Raw genomic sequence first — 21736 nt, 5'->3', positions numbered from 1 at the left:
TACGGACATTTAATCCGATACTATAATTGGACTGTTGCATTATCTTTTCTCTCTGAAGTAGACTGACGACTGCAGGAAAAGAAAATGTTATGTTTACTAACCTGTTTATATGTACTAACGTATACATGGCCACTTGTTATTTCTTTCCCTCTCCAACAGGCCCCTGTTTCAGGTTTAACAAATTTGTGGGTACAGACAATACAAGAATTAGTAAAGACTCTTCCAGCAGATGTTACTGATTGTATCGTCTGTACTCCACATCAAAAAGCCCATTCACATGTCCCAGCCATTTCCTTTCCAGTTCCATTACACCATATTTTAGGATTTAAAGATAATGGACCACACAATATGACCATAGATCCATTAGCAGGACAAACATGGGCACAATATTTGGGTAATGCCAAACCTCCCCCACTTACAGCCGATTTACCAAAAAATGGTTTTCTTTGCCTTAGTAATGTTACTTCCCCGAACCCTATTCCTTGCAACTATACTTACTCCACATACAATACAACATGGATTATTCGTAAGGGAACCATCTTACCCAGCACCCCTTTCACTGACATTGTAATAAGCTGTAATTGCACATTTTCACATATTACTGCATCTCCTCCACCAGGTTGCCTCCCATGTATAGCAAATTTGTCCAAGATTGTACATGTAGCCACCGACACCCAATACATACGCACTTTCAATTCCACATACACTGTCTGTCCACGTCTGTGTGACCTCTTCAACATAGCAGACAATAACTGTTCATCTGAAAATGACTTATCTTTGGTTCCTTGTAGTGTATTAGGAAAATATAAATCTCCTTTTGTTTATGGCCCTTATGACAATAGCAATGATACCGTAATACAAAACTTTGCAAATCTTTATGTTGGACATTATTGGTTGTGTGATGGAATAGTCTTCCTCAAACTCCCTACATACTATGAATTTTGTGTGTTAGTTACATTTAACTATTTTTCTCGAATTATTCCATTAAATCACCCTATGCATACCCGCTCCCGAAGGAGTATTCCCTCAGCTGTCCCTGAAGATCAAGCAATCCAACTCTCATTGGATTATATTAACACAACCTACCCTTTAACTAAAACTAGATTAGACGCATTAAGCTATACCTCATGGTTACCATTTGCCCAACCTGCAGTTGCAGCTGAATTGGGAATGGCCATTCGGCGACTACAATCTGTTCTCCATGTAGTCACGCATGAATTAGAAATCGCCCTTAAAGCCCTTCAAGACACGGTAGATGAATTAACTACGGTTTCTACATATAATCGACATGGTCTGGACTATATATTGGCTGCCCAAGGCGGATTGTGTACGGTACTTAATAGCTCTGAATGTTGTACAGTAGTGGTTAATCGCTCTCATATAGTTTACAACGCAATGCAAAAGATACAAGAACTGGCTAGACTTCAAGTTAGCGATTTTGAGGGAGGAATCTCAGTAACTTGGTGGGATTCCATAACCTCCTGGTTTTCTAACTTATCTAGTCATTTGAAGGGGATAGTAGGGGTTTTTCTTGGATTACTAGTTTTAGGTATAATGTTATGTTTTTGTATTCCATGTATTTGTTCAGTATTACAATATTGTCGACCAAAGATGCCAACACCAAAACCAGTAACCAATATGATAGCGTATAGCAATATAAACTTGAGAACTACTAGAATGATCCAAACCACAATCAGTACAGATGATAGCTGGGAAACGGAAAGTGAGAGCAGTTAAAAAAGGGAGGTCCTAGGGAGGTGTCCACAGATACAAAGAAGAAAACCCTAGTCTCTATGCTGTTCCCCTGTGTGAAGAATGAAGACACCTAATGTGAGCCAGAGTCAATCTGGCTCAAGGGAGGATTGTAGAACATACTAATGGAAAAAATACCAGAGGCCTCAAAATGAATTAAGGCTCTGAAGAAAGAAGAAGAAGCTATGGTGAACTATGGCCTAGTTTTGCAAAGCAACATATGAACTATGGCCTAGTAACACACACATTAGCAGAATCCAGGTGAAACGTCAACAAGTGAAGTCACAGGATGAGCATAAGATAAGAAGATGACAGGTCTGAGAAAGGGTATCTGTGAAGATAACAGATCTGAAAAAGGGTATCTGTGAAGAAAGTTTGTGCATATGAAGTAAGATAAGATTAAACGGGAACAAAGAGTAGCTGCACTTAGCAGCAAGGTTAACTGAAATCTTGTGGTTTTGGAACAAATAGTAGTTATCAATTAGCTTACAGAAAATGTATATAAAAAGAGCTTGCAAAAAGAAAAAATTAAGCAAATGTTCCAGACCATAGATGTGCTATGTACATGTTGTAAGTATACCTTTGCTTCCTGCGTATACCATTGCTTATACTCAGTATAATAAATATATTATTGTGTGATTTAAGACTTAGTCAGAGTTGTTATTACAAACAAAATCTGCGCCCGTGCGTACTTTTGTTCACGCACCAGGCACAAACAAGAGTACTCGGGGTCGGCGCGCACAAGGCTGCCCAAAATTGGCAGCCTGAGTGCGCCGAGCCGCGCAGCCTGCCTCCGTTCCCTCCGAGGCCGCTCTGAAATCGGAGCGGCCTCAGAGGGAACTTTCCTTCTACCTCCCCCACCTTTCCCCTACCTGACCCACCCCCCCAGCCCTATCTAAACCCCCCCACCTCTTGCACAAGTTACGCCTGTCAGGCGTAACTTGCGTGCGCCGGGCCGGCCGCCGGCGCGCAATTCCCAGGCCCGGGAGCCATTTCGGAGGCCTCGGACACGCCCCGAAATGCCCCCAGGCCGGAACCATGCCTGCGGCCCCGCCCCCAAATGACGCACCACTGCGACACGCCCCCCCAACACGCCCCGTCCCGGGCTTGCGCATGCCATTGAGCCTACTCAACATAGGCTCGGCGCGCGCAGGGGGTACTTCGGCCAGGTTTTCGGGGGGTACACGCGTACCCCTTTGAAAATCTGGCCCTCTATATGAGAAAATGCAAATGACTTATTTTCAGGTCTTGCAGCTGACTTTCCAACATGACTTTTGAAAGCTCTGTGATAGAATGTTGATCATTTTGATTGACAGCTGCTTTGACTAAGAATAATGTTTTTATGCTTGAAAGTGTTGGTGTGGAGAATGGTGATCAATTAAATTATTTCTGTACAACTAAGGACATGTTCCTAGAGATATCAGTCCCACCCATTTTATATTACTAAATTATTCAAAGGAAAGAAACCTAAATTGGTTAACATGCCCCTACTTCCTATTCTCTGAAATGAGTTTTCTTATGTTGCAAATATAAAATTATAGATTTATAATTAAATCACTAGGTGTTCCTGGAGATACTTTTTGTACTGTAAAAGATATCTCATTTTAAACCTACTAATATGCAAAATATGCTTTCTTCTCTTTGCTCTCCAGCCTCTACATTGCATTGTCCAATTTACATGTTGGTATTAATGGCCTCTATCTTAAAGTTGTCTACATGCAGGTTTCTTATGCTCTGAGGCTAAATAATGTGGAAGTGTCTTGCTTAGAAACATGGCACTATGACAAATAGCGGTAGGAGCCAAAAGAATGACAGAATTGCAGGGCAGAAGGGTGTCAGTGATAGGATATGCTCTGTAAAGATGCAAATCGGCAGGCGAAGCAGTACTTTTCTGCCAACACGTTGTGTTTATTTATGTATTATGAGCACTTCAAAGACTTACCAATTGATGAACTTTCATTCAAATTTGCTGGAACACCATTTTTTCAGGCATCATGATCACAAAGTGATGTAATGGAGGATATAGCAGTAAAATACATCAGAAGAAATAAATCATTGGATGGTTTTCTATGTAATAGATATGTTGAGAGCAGAACCATTTGTAAAGCATAAACAAGTAAACTAGGTTCCTAGTTTATTTTAGTTTTTCGAAGCAGCTTTATTGCATGTGTTCAACACCACCTCCTGTGATAAACTTAAGAGTAAATAGATGTCATTGACAATTTCATTCACATCTCCAGACTAATACCCCTGTGTGGCACTCTTAAGCAAAACATTTAAATAATGGATTACTTCCAAAAGAAATATTAGAGTGGCAGTATATATTGTCTTCTAATAGTATCATTACCAAGTATCATTGACAATGCAGCTAGTATAATCTCGTTTTCTATAACAATTTATTCAAACATTTTTGGTGTACCATTGAGAACATAAAAATATAAGATATGTTGAAGATGTGAGGGAAGAGCAAGATGGTGGCATAGCCTAGGATTTCTACTTACTGTTTGTTCACAATTATACAGTCTAAGAGAAAAGTGCAGCTGCAATCCTATTCCTCTACTCCTGCAGGTAGATCTCTGGTACAGGAGACAACTGATGGATTTGTGTCCTGCATTTCTGATATATATATTTTTTTTGGGGGGGTGGGTCCCCTGATTTCAGCTCCGGTACAGAATAGCCTGTTTTGTAAGGGGAGGAGGTTTCCCTCACCCCGCCTCCTTCTTTGCCACCAGGCGGGGAGCATGGGTCATGTTTGACACCAAGTCTCTGTATAAATTTGTTACACTGTTTCACTGTAAACCGGAATGAAGGCATTCTGCTATATTTCGGTATAAAAAAAGAATATAAATAAATAAAATAAATAAATAAAGTCTGGCACCGCTTGTGAGAAAGGGCCAGTCTCACTCTGGCTCCCCAGAAACCAGTGCTGAAGACTGTGAAGGAGGCTAAACAACAGCTGGAGGATGGAGATATTCTGGCAGCTATTGCAGTGGGGAAATCTAGGTCAACTTGTAAGCCGTAGGGCATTTTGTGAAACCAACTCCCAATATAGGCACATCAACTTTGGCCACTGTACACTCTCCCATCTAGAACTTCTGCTAACTAGACTCCATTTAGGCAGCCTTGATTATTCTATAAGTAAGTGGTGTTCTGATATTAATTCCTTTGCTCAAGCTATGAACTCGCTTACTCATAATTAGGGAATCCTGCAGTAAGGAAATTAAGGGGAAACTGGAAGCCTTGGAATAGAGTGCCAGGGATATGTGAGGAATCAGTGCTCTTGTGGTTCGGGTCAAGGAGCTTTACACCAGAAAATAAAATAACTTGAAAATTATACAAGGTATCTGAACCTTAGATTTCTGAACTTCCCTAAACTACAAGGTACTACACCTAGAGATTTCTTCAAGAGAGATTTGAATAATGTGCTGAATCTTCCATTGGATTCAGCGCCTCCAGTGAAACAGGTTTTCTATCTTCCTGGTGGAAGAGCTGTGAATTTGGCTGAAGAACATAGCGTGGCCCAGATCTCCTTGGATAGTTTGGACTAACATACTAGAGAAATCATCCATGGAAGAGCAAGAAAGGGATATACTACTGGTATCCTTTGATTTTTTTGTGAAGGATTTGAGTATGATTGTGTGTTTAGCAAGTTCAGATTTTGTTTCTGGGACTGAAAATCTGGGTTTTCCCAGATGTGGTTAAAATTATGCAGGAACATAGAAAGTTATTTTTAGACATGTGCCAAAGGCTCGCTGTATTGGTGCAATATTTTTTCTTCATTATGCTTGTGAATGTATAATTAAATATTCTAATATTAAGCATGCTTTCTTTGTCCCTGACCAACTTAGATTTTTTTCTAAATTCTAAGAAGGTTTCTGGGGATAGTCCTAATGTGGAAGAAAGAGTTCATGTTTGAAGAGTAGGGATGTTGTTTGAGTCTAGATTTAAATGTTTTGCCATATCTTTATTGTTTTTTTCCTCCTGTGTTTTTCTTTTTTTCCTTTCCGTTTTGGGTCTAAATGAAGGTTTAATGGGTAATTGAACAATATTTGAATTGTTTCTTTAAGTAGGATTGTCCTGCTGATGGTATACTGACATTTTTATACATAAATAATAATAATAAAATAATTTAAGGTATACCATGCTGGGTGAGAATAAGGTGTCTCAAGCGCAGCATCCTTCCTGATAGTGGCTAGTTCAGATCACAGAATCCTGATAGATGCCAAAAAGATCTACTTCTGGTTGCTGCCTCCCATGGATAAGTGATTGCTTGTCCCAAGTCCATAAAATAACTGTTTACGGACTTTTCTCCAGGAACTTATACATACCTCTGTTAAATACAGCTATGCATGACCACATCCTCTGAATACAGATTCCATAGTTTGATTGTACACAGAGTGAAAAAATACTTTCTATAATGTGTTTAAAATCTGCTGGCTGTTTGTTTCATGGGTTCTCCAATTGTTTTAGTATCATTTGAAGGGTAAATTATCATCCTCTATTTACCCATTCAACCCCACTCATGATTTTATAATTCTCTATTGTATCACCTTCTCAGCCACCTCTTTTCCAAACTAAACAGTCATAGCCTGTTAGCCTTTCTTCACGAGAGAGCCATTCCATCCCCTTTACCATATTGTTGCCCTTCTCTTTACTTTTTGTAGTTCTGCCAAGTCTTTTTTTTTTAAATGGGGCAACCAAAACTGCATGCAACACTCAAGGTGTGATTGCATCAAGGATCGATACAGAGGCATTATAATATTCTCCATTCCTTTCTAAATAGTTCCTAATATTCTATTTGCTTTTTGACCATTGCTGCCCATTGAACTGAGGATTTCAAAATTTTGGGGTAGATTTTTAAAGTTATGCGCGGGCGTAGATTTGTTCGCGCAACCCGGCGTGAACAAATCTATGCCCGATTTTATAACATGCGCGCGCTACCGCGCGCATGTTATAAAATCCAGGGTCGGCTTGCACAGGGGGGGTGCACAATTGTGCAACCTGCGCGCGCCGAGCCGCCTGCCTCCGTTCCCTCCAAGGCCACTCCGAAATCGGAGCGGCCTTGGAGGGAACGTTTTTATGGCCCCCCCCCTTCTTCCTCCCTTCCCCTACCTAACCCACCCCCAGCCCTAACTAAATCCCCCCCCACCTTTAAGAAAGTTACGCCTGCCCGAGGCAGGTGTAACTTGCGCACCGGCGAGCTGCCGGCGCACCATTCCCTGGCCCAGGGGCTGGTTTGGAGGTGTTGGCCACGCCGCCCCCAACATGCCCAAGCAAAGTCCTGGGACTTACTTGCGTCCCGGGGCTTTGTGCGCGCTGGTGGCCTATACAACATAGGTGTGCCGGTGCGCAGGGCTTTTAAAATCTGCCCCATTGTGCACAAGGATGCTTTTTCTGAATGGTGATCCCTAATACAGAACTCAGCATTGTGTATCTGTAGTCAGGATAATTTTTCCTATGTGCATTACTTTGAACATTTCCACATTAAGTTTTACCTACCATTTAGATGCCAGTCTTCTAGTCTGACAAGGTAATTCTGCAATTCCTCCATTTCACTGTTTATTTTTTAACCTTAATAATTTAATGCAAATTTGATCACTTCATTCATTGCTCCTTTTTCCATATCAGTAATGAATAAGAAACAGATCTCACTCAGATCCCTGGGGCACTCCATTTGGGAAACTGACCACTTATGCATATTTTTTGTTTACTATTTTTTAACCAGTTACCAAGCCACAAGAGGAAACTGCCTCCTATCCCATGACTTTTTAATTTCCCAAGGAGTCTCTTATGAGGGACTTTTTCAAATGCCTTCCGAAAATCCAAATATATTATAACAACTAGCTTTGCCTTTATCAACATGCTTATTTACACCTTCAAACAAATCTAATAGATTGGTAAATCAAGACATCCTCAAGCTAAACCATGTTGACTTTCCCCCATTAAGAAACTGCAAGAGGACCTTGTGAGACTGGGAAACTGGGCATCCAAATGGCAGATGATATTTAATGTGGACAAGTGCAAAGTCATGCATGTAGGGAAGAACAACCCAAATTATAGCTACACAATGCACATTGGGAGACACCATCCAGGAAAAAGATCTAGACGTCATTGTAGATAATATGTTGAAATCCTCTTTTCAGTGTGCAGCAGCAGCCAAGAAAGCAAATACAATACTAGCATTTATTAGGAAAGTAATCAAGAATAAAACAGGGAATATCATAATGCCCCTGTTTCGCTCCATGGTATGATACCATGGAGCGAAACAAGGCCTCAAGGATTGTGTTCAGTTCTGGTGACTACATCTCAAAAAGATATAGTAGAATTAGAAAAGGTACATAGAAGGGCAAACAAAAAGATAAAAGGGATGGAATGATTCCCTTATGAGGAAATGTTAAAGAGGTTAGGGCTCTTCAGCTTGGAGATGGCTAAGGGGAGATATGGTAGAGGTCTATAAAATCATGAGTGGAGTGGAATGGGTAAATTCAAATCAGTTATTCACTCTTTCAAAAAGTACAAAGACTAGGGGGACAAGCAATGAAGTTACTAAATAATACATTTGAGACAAATAGGAGAATATATATTTTTACTCAACACATAATTCAATTCTGAAATTCGTTGCCGGAAGACATGGTAAATGCTGTTAGTAAGAACATAAGAACATAAGAAAATGCCATACTGGGTCAGACCAAGGGTCCATCAAGCCCAGCATCCTGTTTCCAACAGTGGCCAATCCAGGCCATAAGAACATGGCAAGTACCCTAAAACTAAGTCTATTCCATGTTACCATTGCTAATGGCAGTGGCCATTCTATAAGTGAACTTAATAGCAGGTAATGGACTTCTCCTCCAAGAACTTATCCAGTCCTTTTTTAAACACCACTATACTAACTGCACTAACCACATCCTCTGGCAACAAATTCCAGAGTTTAATTGTGCATTGAGTAAAAAAGAACTTTCTCTGATTAGTTTTAAATGTGCCCATGCTAACTTCATGGAGTGCCCCCTAGTCTTTCTACTATCCGAAAGAGTAAATAACCGATTCCCATCTACCCGTTCTAGACCTCTCATGATTTTAAACATCTCTATCATATCCCCCCTCAGTCGTCTCTTCTCCAAGCTGAAAAGTTCTAACCTCTTTAGTCTTTCCTCATAGGGGAGTTGTTCCATTCCCCTTATCATTTTGGTAGCCCTTCTCTGTACCTTCTCCATCGCAATTATATCTTTTTTGAGATGCGGCGACCAGAATTGTACACAGTATTCAAGGTGTGGTCTCACCATGGAGCGATACAGAGGCATTATGACATTTTCCGTTTTATTCACCATTCCCTTTCTAATAATTCCCAACATTCTGTTTGCTTTTTTGACTGCTGCAGCACACTGAACCGACGATTTCAATGTGTTATCCACTATGACGCCTAGATCTAAATGTTATCCACTATGTGTTATCCACTAAGTGTTATCCACTATGACGCCTAGCTAAGTTTAAAAAAGGTTTGGAAAAGATCCTGCAAAAAAAAAAAAAAAAAAAGTCCATAAATCATTATTAAGGTGGACTTGGGGAAGTACACTGCTTATCCCTGGTTTAAGTAGCTTAGAATCTATCAACCTTTTAGGATCCTGCCAGGAGTATGTGACCTGGATTGGCCAACTTTGGAAACAGGAAATTGGGCTAGATGGACCTTTGGTCTGACCCAGTATGGCAAATCTTATTTTCTTATGTTATCTATATGGCCAGTAATTTTTTTTTTTTAAGAGTAGCTTCCATTATTTTGCTCAGCACAGATATCAGGTTCATGGTCTATAGCAGGGGTGATCAACTCCAATCCTCAAAAGTCACAAAGCAGCCAGGTTTTTATGATATCCAAAATTAATATGCATGAGATATATTTGCATACAATGGAGGCAGTGCATGCAAATCTGTCTCATGAAAACTTGGCTTGTTTGTGGCTCTTGAGGACTGGAGTTGGCCACCCCTGGTCTATAGTTCACCAGATCCCATTTGGATTCCTTTTTAAAAATTGGCATTACATTATCTACCCTCCAATCTTCAGACATTAAGGGCATTTTAAATGATAGGTTTACATATTACTAGTAACAAGTTTGCAATTTCATATTCAATGTTTTTCAGAACGCTGGGGGTAAATACTATCTGATCCTGATGATTCGTCACTCTTTAGTTTGTAAATTTGATAAAGGCAATGGAACAATTCCCCTATGAAGAAAGGCTAAAGAGGTTAGGACTCTTCAGCTTGGAAAAGAAACAGCTGAAGGGAGATAAGATAGGGGTCTATAAAATAATGAGTGGAGTGTAACGCGTAAACGTAAATCGGTTTAATCTTTCGAAACGTACAAAGAACAGGGGACACACAATGAAGGCTTGTTACGGCGGTTACTACCCCAAACCAATTGTGTCCGATACTTCACTTTCGATGCATATCCAGCATGGCTCTCTGCTTCAACAGCATGGGAGAAGACTGATACATCACGCATTTCCAGCATAGCTCCCTGCTTCAACAGCAGGGGAGAAGAAAAACAACCAATAAGGACTGTATAACATAGTCTGGGTAAAACAAATAAGCATGGGTGTAGCTTGCTTATTGCGGCGGTTACTACCCCTACTACCCCTAACTAATCAAGCTAGATATTTCAATGGTGGGGGTGGAAGGGAAATAGAACCAAGAGCTAAGAGAAACAGATAAGTATGAGAGAAAAAAACGTGTGAAGCTTGCTGGGCAGACTGGATGGGCCGTTTGGTCTTCTTCTGCCGTCATTTCTATGTTTCTATGTTTCTATTACATTTAAAACTAATAACAGAAAATATTTTTTTTTATTCAATGCATAATTAAGCTCTGAATTCGTTGCCAGAGGATGAGGTGAAAGGTATTAGTGTAGCTATGTTTAAAAAAGGATTGGATAAGTTCCTGGAGGAAAAGTCCATTAACCATTATTAAGGTAGAATTGCAGAAATCCACTGCTAATTCTTGGGATAAGAAGCTTGGAATCTATCTACCCCTTGGAATCCTGCCAGGTACTTGTGACCTGGCTTGGTCACTGTTGGAAACAGGATACTGGGCTTGATGGACCTTTGGTCTGACCCAGTATGGCAAGTCATGTTTTTATCTATTACATCCTCCAGTTTCACAGTGAATTTCTTTAATTACTCAGAATTATCACATCAAAGAATGCTTCTGGTGTGTACAGATGATACCAACATTTGCAAAAGACACTCTGGAAAGGGTGCAAAACATGAGGAAAGATGTTATGAAGATTGAGAAATAGTTTATAGTCTGGCAGCTAAAACTGAATTCTAAAAAATGCAGTCATGCAGTTGGATTGCAAAAACCCAAACAAGCAGTAAAGTACAGGGGGACTGAAGTTCAAGAAAATATGGGACAAGCACAGAGGAACTCGGAGGGAGAGGAAGGCACTATATAGCTGAGCAGGAGATGTGAACGGGCAGATTGGATTGATCATATGGTCTTTATTTGCCATTATATTTTACTTCTATGTTTTTGAGTGTTTAGCATTTATTGGTATGCACTTTAGTAAAGTCTTTATGATATTGTACATATTGTGGTGCTCTAACAACCCTGAGTACGTGGGATTGCCAGTGTGGAAACCGTTCATCAATATGCAAGTTTGCATTGCTATTAAGTTGGGTAAAACTACGTTTCTATGGTTAAAACAGTAATTTGAAACAAGATTGAGATTATTTGTACACAAATATGGGTGCTGCAGGAATAAACTTGGTTGAAACTGATGAACCTATTCTCAAAGAAAACCAGTTCCAGATTAACCTATACTTTACTACAAAACTGATAAATATAACCATCAGCATGGAAGAGATGCACAGGTGGCAGTGTGCTTTACTAGCTGAAGGACATAACAAGAGAAGGGGACACGGCAAGTGAAAATAGCACATAAAATCCAACTAAATCAAAAAAACTTAGACAGTGCATGGATCAAGCATTAAAGCACTAAAATATTTCTATGGGCTCAAAGAAATACTTTCTCAGATTCTTAATTATTCAGTATTCACAAAGTCCACTGTCAAAGTACATTAGAACTATTTACAGTAGAAACATAATACAAAACCTCTCTTACCATAACTGATGGTGGCTTTCCTTGAGTAATGCAGAACCAGGTTGGTCCTGACAATGTCTCATGATTTTATTTTATTTAAATTATATTGGTCTACGTTTTAAACTTCTAAGTTAGATGGAACCTCTAAGTGATTGATGTCCTAGATTGAGTGGGAGGAAGCATGCACATTTCCAAATGATTACTAAAAGCTGAGCCTGCACTGATTTAGACTGATTGCATAAAATAACTATTAGAGATGTCACCTTTGGTTCAATGCATCCCTGAACCATGACTGCTGGAAACAAGAAGTTCTGTGACAAAATTCTGTGGCAGTACCTTGTGGAAAAGGATGGATTAAACATAAGACATATCATATTTGGTAAGACCTGTGTTTTCATGTGCCATTTCTCTTGCACTTCCTCTAAGCACCTGTCATTTGCCATCACTAGAGGCAGGATGTTGGGCTGAATGAACCTTTGATCTAATTCAGTTTGGCAGCTATTGTGTTCATTTATGAAACTTTTATCTGGTAACCTTGGGTGGGAATAAGGGGGGGGGGGGAGTATGTACAGAAGGAGAGAGAGTATTCTGTGTGATATTTCAGAGGTCAATCTGTCAGATCTAACTTTGAGGTTGGGCTGCTTGGCAACCCAACACAACATTAAAAAAATAAAAAATTATTAGTAGAACAAAGTATTTTGCATTACTTGAAGACAACAATTGTGGGGGTCTAAACAGGAATGCCCAAACATGACTTGGAAGGAGATATAGTTTTGCTGCTCTAACTCATCTGAGTCCTTGAGGGAAGATATTCTGACTGTCATCATGCATCAAAATTGATTGCAGAAGCTTTCACAAGAGTAGTTCTTCACTTTTTTTTTTTTTTTTAATGCCAGCATACACTGTGTGTCACATTCGGCTTCCAGTGCAGAACACAGGGTAATCAGAAATATTTCAGTCTAAGAATAGTTCCTTTCAACAGAAAATAACTTAAGTCCCAGCAATTTTTCTTTTCTGTCCCTCTCATTATTTTTAAGAAAATGTTTGAAGAAGAAAATAATCAGGTTTGGTTACTACTCACTGAAACGATTATTTAAAAAAACGCAACAATATAACATGTTTTATTTGTTTGTCCATCATTATCCAAATAACTTTGGATCAATGGTAAATGTTGCACCATGGCAGCCAAAATAAAGCAATTCTGGTTTCTCTGGTGCTGCTGCTGCTGTTTTCAGCTTGTAAGCCGTGGTTTGTCCTGTTTGCCTCCATGCGATTTCTTGCAGGTGAACATTACGAGCAGGAGCATGGGCAAGTGCCACAAGCTGCAGAAGAACAGCTTCCTGGAGCTGCTGCGGTCAGAATCTCTGTAAAACCGAAAGCCGAGGTAGGAGATGTACATGTTGATGGGAAGTGACACGACTGGGAAAGTCCACGTGGTGACATCGAGGATGGGAGCCAACGTTGAGAATCCGATTAAAGCCAGGCAGTGGCGCAGCGCCACCCGCCTGCACAGTGCTGGATGGGTGACTGACATCATGCAGTAGCCTCCTCTGGAGTAATCCTCCCGCAGGTTCCAACTCAGAGCATTGAAATGAGGAAACTGCCATGAGTAGAGAATCCCTCCCAATAACAGAGCTCCTAGAGAGATGAGGGGGTGGGGAGAGATGAAAAAAAGAGAATACAATATTTTAACATTCATTGTTATTTTCATAACATTTCCTTTCCACAGCACACTAGTTTTTCATTCATAAGACATAAATAAGAACGGCAAAAGCTTTTTTTCTCCCCTCCAGTTTTTCTTTAATTTACAGGAGTGTGCTATGTAGATTATACAACCTATGTTTGGGAACTTGGCAATATACTGGCATTACTGGCAAGGTGCTAGATTATGTAGAGGGGTCTGGTGTGGACATCACAATAACTAGAATTCCTAGCAAGAAAGCAGCACTCATGTAGCCAGATTTGTCTTACAGGTTATGCAGGGAACCCAAGTGGCCATATGTTTGGACATCAGCCATAATAGGCTGGGATGACAGAATTCAATTGGTTACTGGGTCTGTCTTGCAGGTTTGCAAGTGTGGTACAGACTAGAAGTCACAGATAGATATATAGGCACTTACATAGCTAAGTCAGTCTGGTGGGCTATGTAGGATATCTAAATCATCATATGTTTGGAAATGGCATGCTAGTACTGATAGCTGTTTATTATTACAGAGCTATTAGGTTAGACATAGGAAGGGACAGGAGGTGTTTGTGAACTAAGTGGAGAATCTATATGCTCATCTACCCAGAATGGTACAGTACAAATAAGGAAAATATAAAAAGCTGTCCTGGATAAGGAGAAAGATCTAACAAATGGTCATGCTGTATGGCTGGTATATATCTCTGCAGTGAAGTATTGAAAGGCGAAAGATAAATCACATAAAAAACTGGATGGACCAGGTCTCTTTTTACCATCATCTACTATGCTAACATCCAAACACTGGAGAAAGTACCACTATATAACAAAGATTTATTTATTTATTTAAAAAATTTTTCTATACCGTCGTTAAGTTAAATACCATCACAACGGTTTACAGAAGGGTACGATAAAGAGAAATATGGGTGGTATAGATTACAAATTACTCGTGTGCCATCATAATACGGTAACAATTTAAAATAATAAACTAGGTGTGTAAGTTAAACCTGATTGTTAGGAACAAATTAGGCAGTTTGATTTTAACATTAATATGCTTATGGAGGTTACTAAAAACTTCTAGCTTGGTGCATCCTTATCGCTCAACTATTTTTCTCCTTTTTCTTTATCTTTATAAAATGCTTGTTTAAAAAGCCAGGTTTTCAGATTAGTTTTGAATAATTTCAGATTCGTCTGTAGTCTTATTTCGAGTGGCATGGTGTTCCAGAGCACAGGACCAGCCAGTGACAGTGCTCTTTCCCTTACTTGCGTGAGATGTGCTGATTTGACAGAGGGGACAGTTAGTAGAGCTCTATTTGCAGATCTCAGGTTTCTTTGTGGTACATGCACGCACAGTGTCGTGTTAAGCCAGCAAACAAGACTTTGGTTCAAAATATCTGGGAAAGACAATGCCGTGAGCAGCATAGTGCATCTGACCAACATGCTGGGGCACTGGCTCAGTACAGGCTGTCAAGGTGGCATGATTCACACAAAACCAGATAACCCCACTTCCTGCAGCATCCCATAGAGGCCTCAGTGATCATAGTATACAAATATCTGAATAGCCTCTACAAGGATTCAGATCAAGGACTGTTTAAGCGCTGGATTCTTAGCTAGTATATATGTGTGAGTATATGTACAGTTTATGTACATTTTTCACATTCTGCTGTCTAAAAAATACAACTCAAAATGCATTAATGTTGGTTTCGTTCACTGATCTATACAGCAGACTCTACATTTTCATCGTGAAAGTGCAATTATTGAAATATTTGAAAGTAATTAAGAATAAATAACACAAACAGGTCCATATTCAGCTGCTGTGCAACTGTGCTAGCTAGCCGGATAAACTTATCTGGCTAAGTGGCACCCACTGATCATAGCTTGATTTTCAGTAGCACCATTTTGCCGGATAAGTAGTGCTTATCCTGTTAAATGCCATTTTGAATATCGGCCTAAAAAAACAAACAAACAAAAAAAAAACTTGCTTGCCTGTCTTCACAGCCCTTGACTCAATACTTGGTGGAAATCCCTGCTGCAGCAATACCAGCCATGGATCATTTAGGATAAGTATCTACCAACTTTGCCCAGTGAGATGGTGCAGGTTTTGCCTATTATTCTTGGAAGAAGAGTTCAAATTATCTCAAGTTGACTAAGATCATCTGAGGACTGCAGTCTTCAAGCCTTTCCACAGATTTCTATTAGATATGGGACTGGGCTACTCAAGGACATTCACTTTTTTCTTCACGAGCCAATCCATGGTGGCTTTTGCTTTATGCTTACGATCATTGTCCTGCTGAAAGGTGAATGAATGTTCTCAGCCCCAGGTCTGTGGCAAAGTGGAACACATTTTCCTCCAGGATCTCTCTGTACTTTGCATCATCCAACAACCTCAGGTTTTTCACAAACGTGAAATTTCCACTTTGGTTTCATCAGACCATAAAACCCTCTCCCACTATGGAGCACATTATATGAGCTTCTTTCTGCAGTGGCTATCTTCTTGCCACCCTCCCATACAGACCACATTTGTAGAGTAATCTTGAAATCGTTGAACAGGCAATATTATCCCCAGTCTCAACTAGACACCTCTGTAGTTCTTTTAAAGTAAACTAATCTTAAACCTTACAATGACCTTCCACAGCAGTTTCCATAACCCGCAGCTACTAACTATAGAGGGATGGTCTGATTGCAGCAGTGTCTTGGTGGTGCCAAGGCACTGTTTTCAGTTTACAAGGATAAACCTGACAGTGCCCCATGGGATATTTAAACACAGTGAAGTTTCCTTTCAGCCTTTACTCAATCCGTATCCTTTGAATAATAATATCCCAGAGTTCTCTTGGCAGCTCCTTGTTTGACATGTTTTGACCTTTGTTTCAAATTTAATTCATACAATGGAAACAGTTTGAATGAGTGTGAAAGGTGGGGAAGAGGGGGAATTGAGAGAGAGTGGTGGGGACATAGGAGACTAGTGGGATGAGGAGGTAGAAAGAGGGAGGGAGATGGATGGGAATGAGGGGGTTGAGAGGGAGACTGGTGTGAATGAGGGAGTTTGAGGCAGACAGAGAGGAAGATGTAGGGATGAGAGGGTTGAGAGAGAGGGAGGATGGGAGAGTGGTGGGATCAAAGTTTTGAGAGAAAGGGAGACTGGTGGGGATGAGAGAGGAGAGAAAGAGAGAGACTGGTGGGGAATAGGGCAGGGAGTACCTATGCCATGGTGATAGGTGAAGCAATGGCTTATTGAGGATCTAATTTGCTAAGTGGGAAAACAGCCTTTGTAAATTAGGTCCTAAAAAAGCCGCGTCAGATCTCAGAGGTGGAACCCAATGCTGGAGGGGAGACCCTTCTTCCTCCCCCCCACCGTGCTCTAGTGGGGATGATAGGGTGTTTGAGTGTGTTCTCCGTTCCTGATGCCTACGGTTTTGGACTGGCTCCTAGAACTGAAAATGTGTCAAAGCTTGCATTACACGACAGAAATAAAAAGCAAACCATTCTTCCTGTGCTTTTGCTCAGGTTTCCACCTCAAGCAGGTCGGCAGTAAGCAATGTGCTCAGAACAAATGGGATTAATCATTCATGGGTGTTGCTCTTTCTAACAAAGCGCCATGAAAAAATAGAATGAAAGAGACTCCTCTGTTTGAAAATAAATGTAAAGCAATAAGCTGCTTTGGAGAACAGGTGCCTCTCGATGGCTTTCATCATGAGGGGTCTGCTCGTCTTTAAACGTATACTTTCAGATGCTTCGTATTCTAATTAAGTTATAGATCGACTTGTGAGCCCCTTGGGCAAAGGATGATGAAGAAAAGCTGTGCCATTTTACTACAGTTCCGAATGTCAAACCAAAAACCTGATAATTCAGATATAGGAAGCCTTATTATTTAAAAACAAAACAAAGCTGTGATGCTCTCCAAGGCTTGGTTTGCTTCACGTGAGAACAGAAAACCCCCCTCCCCTCGCCAGATGTCAAAGTCTCTGCTACTAGTACACACTAGAAATGACAAAATATCACATCCAATGATGGGACGGTCTTTGCAAATTCCTTCTCAAGGTTGCACTGGCATTTAGGGTTGCAAGTGTGATGTCAGTGGAAGAACTTGCATAATCAATGAGCCTCTAGCCACTGTTTTTCATGCTGGCCTGCTTTATTTTTTATTTTTTAATTTATTCTTTATTCAATTTTCATTCAAAAGCTTTTGAAACAAAAATATCACGTAAGTAACTGATACAATATATCAAAACAAAATAATTATTCATAGCCAATAATGATCAATTTGTATCATAATTACGACCCATAAAATGGGGGAGAAAAACATATTTGCATTTAAACAAACAGAAATATAATAAGACACATAAGAGGAGAGAGGATTCGGAATTTTTTAACCATCTACAATATCTTCCACTATATTTTTATCTAGTAAAAATGTCTCCAAATGTAGTGGGTCCAAAAAACTATATTTGTTTCCCTGGAAGGTAACATAACAAGTACTAGGATATTTAAAAAAAAAACTAGCACCAATTGCTAGCAATTTACCTTTCAGGGATAGGAAATGTCTCCTCTTAGCCTGTGTGGCTCTTGAGACATCAGGAAAAATGTATATTTTTTGACCACAGAAGTTCAGATCTTTGTGTTTGAGAAAATCTCTAAACATCCTGTCTTTGTCAGATTCAAACTGTAAAGATACAAATAAAGTGGCTCTCTTCTGAATGATATCTATGGATTCCTCTAGGAACGTTGAGACACCAATAGATGAGGTCTCAATATTCTCTCCTTTTTGTTCCACTAGTTTATCAGGGAAATAAAAGATTTTAGAAATTAATGGGAAGTCTTTTTCTTCATATTGCAGTATATCTCTCATATACTTTTTAATCATCTCTATTGGGGATAATAATCTCGTTTGTGGGAAATTATTTATACGTAGATTTCTAATTCTCATCATGTTTTCTAATTTCTCTATCTCCCTATGGATAATTAAACTATCCTTTATATGTGCTGTCCCAGTATCCTCCAACAATTTTATTTTTGTTGTTACCTTCCCCATATCTTCCCTTAAACTAGTGACGCCTTGTTTTTGCTCCTCTATTTGCAATTTGTTAGTATTCACAGTAACTGACATAGACTTATTCATTTGTATAACATTTTCATTCATTTTTGCCATCATTTTCCAAATGTCTCTTAATGATACATTGTCCGGAGGTTCAATAGGCCATTGATATGGCTCTGCTGCTTCCCCTTCAGATTTATTAAAAGTCTCAATAACACCAGAAGCAATACCATCACCTTCTCTGGGTGAACTGGCAGTCTCTAGGTGAAGAAATCCATCTGGTAATGGCGGCAAAGGTTTTGTGGGAGACGATGGTCCAGAGCCGGGGCTCAGGGAGGCTGAAAACTGCCCTCCTGAACTATTCCCCTGTGGCAATTCAACCTGTCTGAAGACATGGTTGTCCATTGGGCCCTTAGCTGTTATGGGGGATACGGGGAAGCTTTTTACCTTTCTTTTCCTTCCCATAATGAATTGTAATGAGAATACAGAAAAAGCCTCCGCAATCCACTAGTGATATTGGAACTCACCAGCTGCTTCCTTCCTTCCTTTGATCTTCCTCTGGTCTACCTCCGCTCTTCCGGTCTTCTCCGGGCTAAGCCGGGCAAAGCCGCGCGCCCCTTCGGAGCGTGCGGCTTAGACGCACGCCGGCGGCGGCGATGCGCCGCTGTTCTCACGTTTTTAAAGGAGTCTCTCCCCGATGACGTCACTGGTCCCGCCCCTCAAATCGGGGCTCAGTTGTTTTTACTCAGCGAAGTTACTCAGGAAAACAGTCTGGTTCAGCTCCAAACCTCTGGGGGCCTCTCCCTCTCTCCTCTCAGCCAGCTCCCCAGGTAAAACGCCGCTGTTCTCACGTTTTTAAAGGAGTCTCTCCCCGATGACGTCACTGGTCCCGCCCCTCAAATCGGGGCTCAGATGTTTTTACTCAGCGAAGTTATTCAGGAAAACAGTCCGGTTCAGCTCCAAACCTCTGGGGGCCTCTCCCTCTCTCCTCTCAGCCAGTTCCCCAGCTGGCCTGCTTTATTTTACTTATTTTATTTTTACAATGTATATGTCGCTCCATCCTATGTTCTGGGTAGCTTCCAGATAAAACATTCATAATATAAAATAAAAAAAACAAACAATTTACAATATAAAATAAGATAAAATGAAATAAAATACAGTTAAACTTAAAATAACATGAGTGTTGCTGCTTAATAATTTCAATACCTGAATTTGGTAAAGAAGGCCTAGTAATTTCAATACCTGCACAATAGCATAGCTTTGCTTCAGTGTGCTACTTAAACACCACAAGGTATCCAGGAAGGAAAGATATAGATGTGGGAGGCAACTGTTCATGTTTGATAATAGTAAATTGGACTTAAAGCCTTTTATCCAAACAGAATCTAAACAAGCTTTATAATTACAAAGTTTGAGAACTATGCATGCTATTATCTCTACAAAGGATGGCCTGGAAGCTCTTTTCTGGTACTCCAGTGCCATGGTAGCTTCTTGGGGAGTAGAGAACTGATAGGAGATACAGTGTTATTACCCCATTACAATTAAGCAGGCCATGAAACAAGGAGGCAGTATGAAAAGATTTGGTCAGTAGAAGAGTGCAAATTTGAACTCAACTATTCTCTGGATCTGGAAAGAAGGGACACCTTAAAATGACTGAGAGACTGTATCATAGAATTAGAGGCAGAGTGTATGTTAGTCAAACTTTAAGATTGAGTAAATGTGTCATCATTTTTTTTTTTTATAAGTGGAGCACAAATCTGCAGAAAGGATTTGTATCATCAGCTGCAGCATGATGTTCCAAGAGGCAAAATGGCAAATTATTTATTTATTTCTCATTTCTTATATACCGCTTTGGCCAATTCCCAATCTGGCCAAAGCAGTTTACAATAAAATACAAATATATGCCAATTTTAAAACAAATAAAACAAATTAAAACAAAATACATAATACTCATTATTTGCTGAATGTAAACAAAAGCTAGCAAGGGAATATAGTATGCTGGCAGTAGTACAGTCTCAGCATGCACAATGGGACTACAGTTGGACCATTCCACTGTGGGTTAAGGGAAAAACCATGGAAAATAAAAAAATGCAAAAATCCAATTTATTATATTAAAATGCACTTTAAAAGTACTTATTAACAAGTAGGTATATGCTGTCAATCACTAGAACTGCAAATACTGCTTAACAGCATCCTATCAATTTACATACTGTGCCTACTAAGCCCACAGTACAAAGCAGCTCAGGCTAAAAGAAAAGATTTTGGTGTATGGTTTGGTCACTGGGCAGGACTCATACCCATATTTTTAGCCCATGACTAACTGAGAAAAGGAGAGCATCTTGGTTAAAAGGAAATCCCAACCTGACAGTCTTTTCTCAAAAATCTGCAGATCTTATAAAGCAGCCTCCTTTCTTTCAAACAGAAAAACAACAAAAAAAATAAAACAGATACGCAATATTTGCACCATTCGGCAACTACTTTCATTTAGATAAACATACTCCTATGTTTCAAAGTACCAAGCACAAAATGGCATAATAGGAAAAGCAACTGTTACATTCAATGTCCTTGTTGTGACATAACCAGGCATCCTATAGGAACATACATCCTATTTTTTTTTTTTTTTTTATAGACGCTCTGCTATTTCACACCAGATATAAGTGGGGGTGCACAATTATGGTCATTGAGGGCCATGAGTAACCAAAATATTTATTTAACCTGGTTTTCAAACCAAATGTATTCAACTTTATATCGTGAATACTCTTTATGGATATCACAAAATCCAGACCCATTTGAGGCACTCAAGAAGTGGAGTTGTGCACTCCTGTATTTTAAGGGTCACTCAACCTTTCTACAAGTCTTTTATTTCAAGGTAGATATATAAGAAAAGAAGCATTCTGTTTCTCTAAAACTTTAATGCTGTTTGATATAAAATGTGCCAACATGTCCTACCATAAAAAAAAATCACTGCCGTTTTAAGATACAAGTCTTTCAGGAATACTCCAATGATTCTACAAAATATCTACCCGTTGACAATCAAATTACTTCATTCTTTTGTAATGATGCTGGACTTAACCAAAACAGGTAAAAATCAAAGACTTAAAAAAGGGAAGTGAAAACCAAGCTTGTACATGGATCTTCTAGCAGTTTATAACACGGACACTAATGAAAATGACCTCACCTTTATTGGATCGG

General features: G+C 39.7%; 1 protein-coding gene across 2 annotated transcripts in view; it reads right to left on the bottom strand.

Annotated features, from left to right (window-relative positions):
- Window positions 1-21736, bottom strand: part of LOC115090787 (protoheme IX farnesyltransferase, mitochondrial) — a 483471-nt gene that overhangs the window by 12112 nt on the left and 449623 nt on the right. The window contains exon 7 of one of the 2 annotated variants that reach the window (XM_029600292.1): window positions 12660-13475. The exons of the other annotated variant lie outside the window; for it this stretch is intronic. Coding sequence (XP_029456152.1) covers window positions 13069-13475 — 407 coding nt within the window. The 3' untranslated portion in view covers window positions 12660-13068. Of the gene's footprint in view, window positions 1-12659; window positions 13476-21736 lie in introns of those variants that run through there. 2 annotated transcript variants of the gene reach the window in all.

The sequence above is a fragment of the Rhinatrema bivittatum genome, chromosome 4 (assembly GCF_901001135.1).
Source record: "Rhinatrema bivittatum chromosome 4, aRhiBiv1.1, whole genome shotgun sequence".
NCBI lineage: Eukaryota > Metazoa > Chordata > Amphibia > Gymnophiona > Rhinatrematidae > Rhinatrema > Rhinatrema bivittatum.
This window is presented reverse-complemented; position numbering and strand designations above follow the sequence as displayed.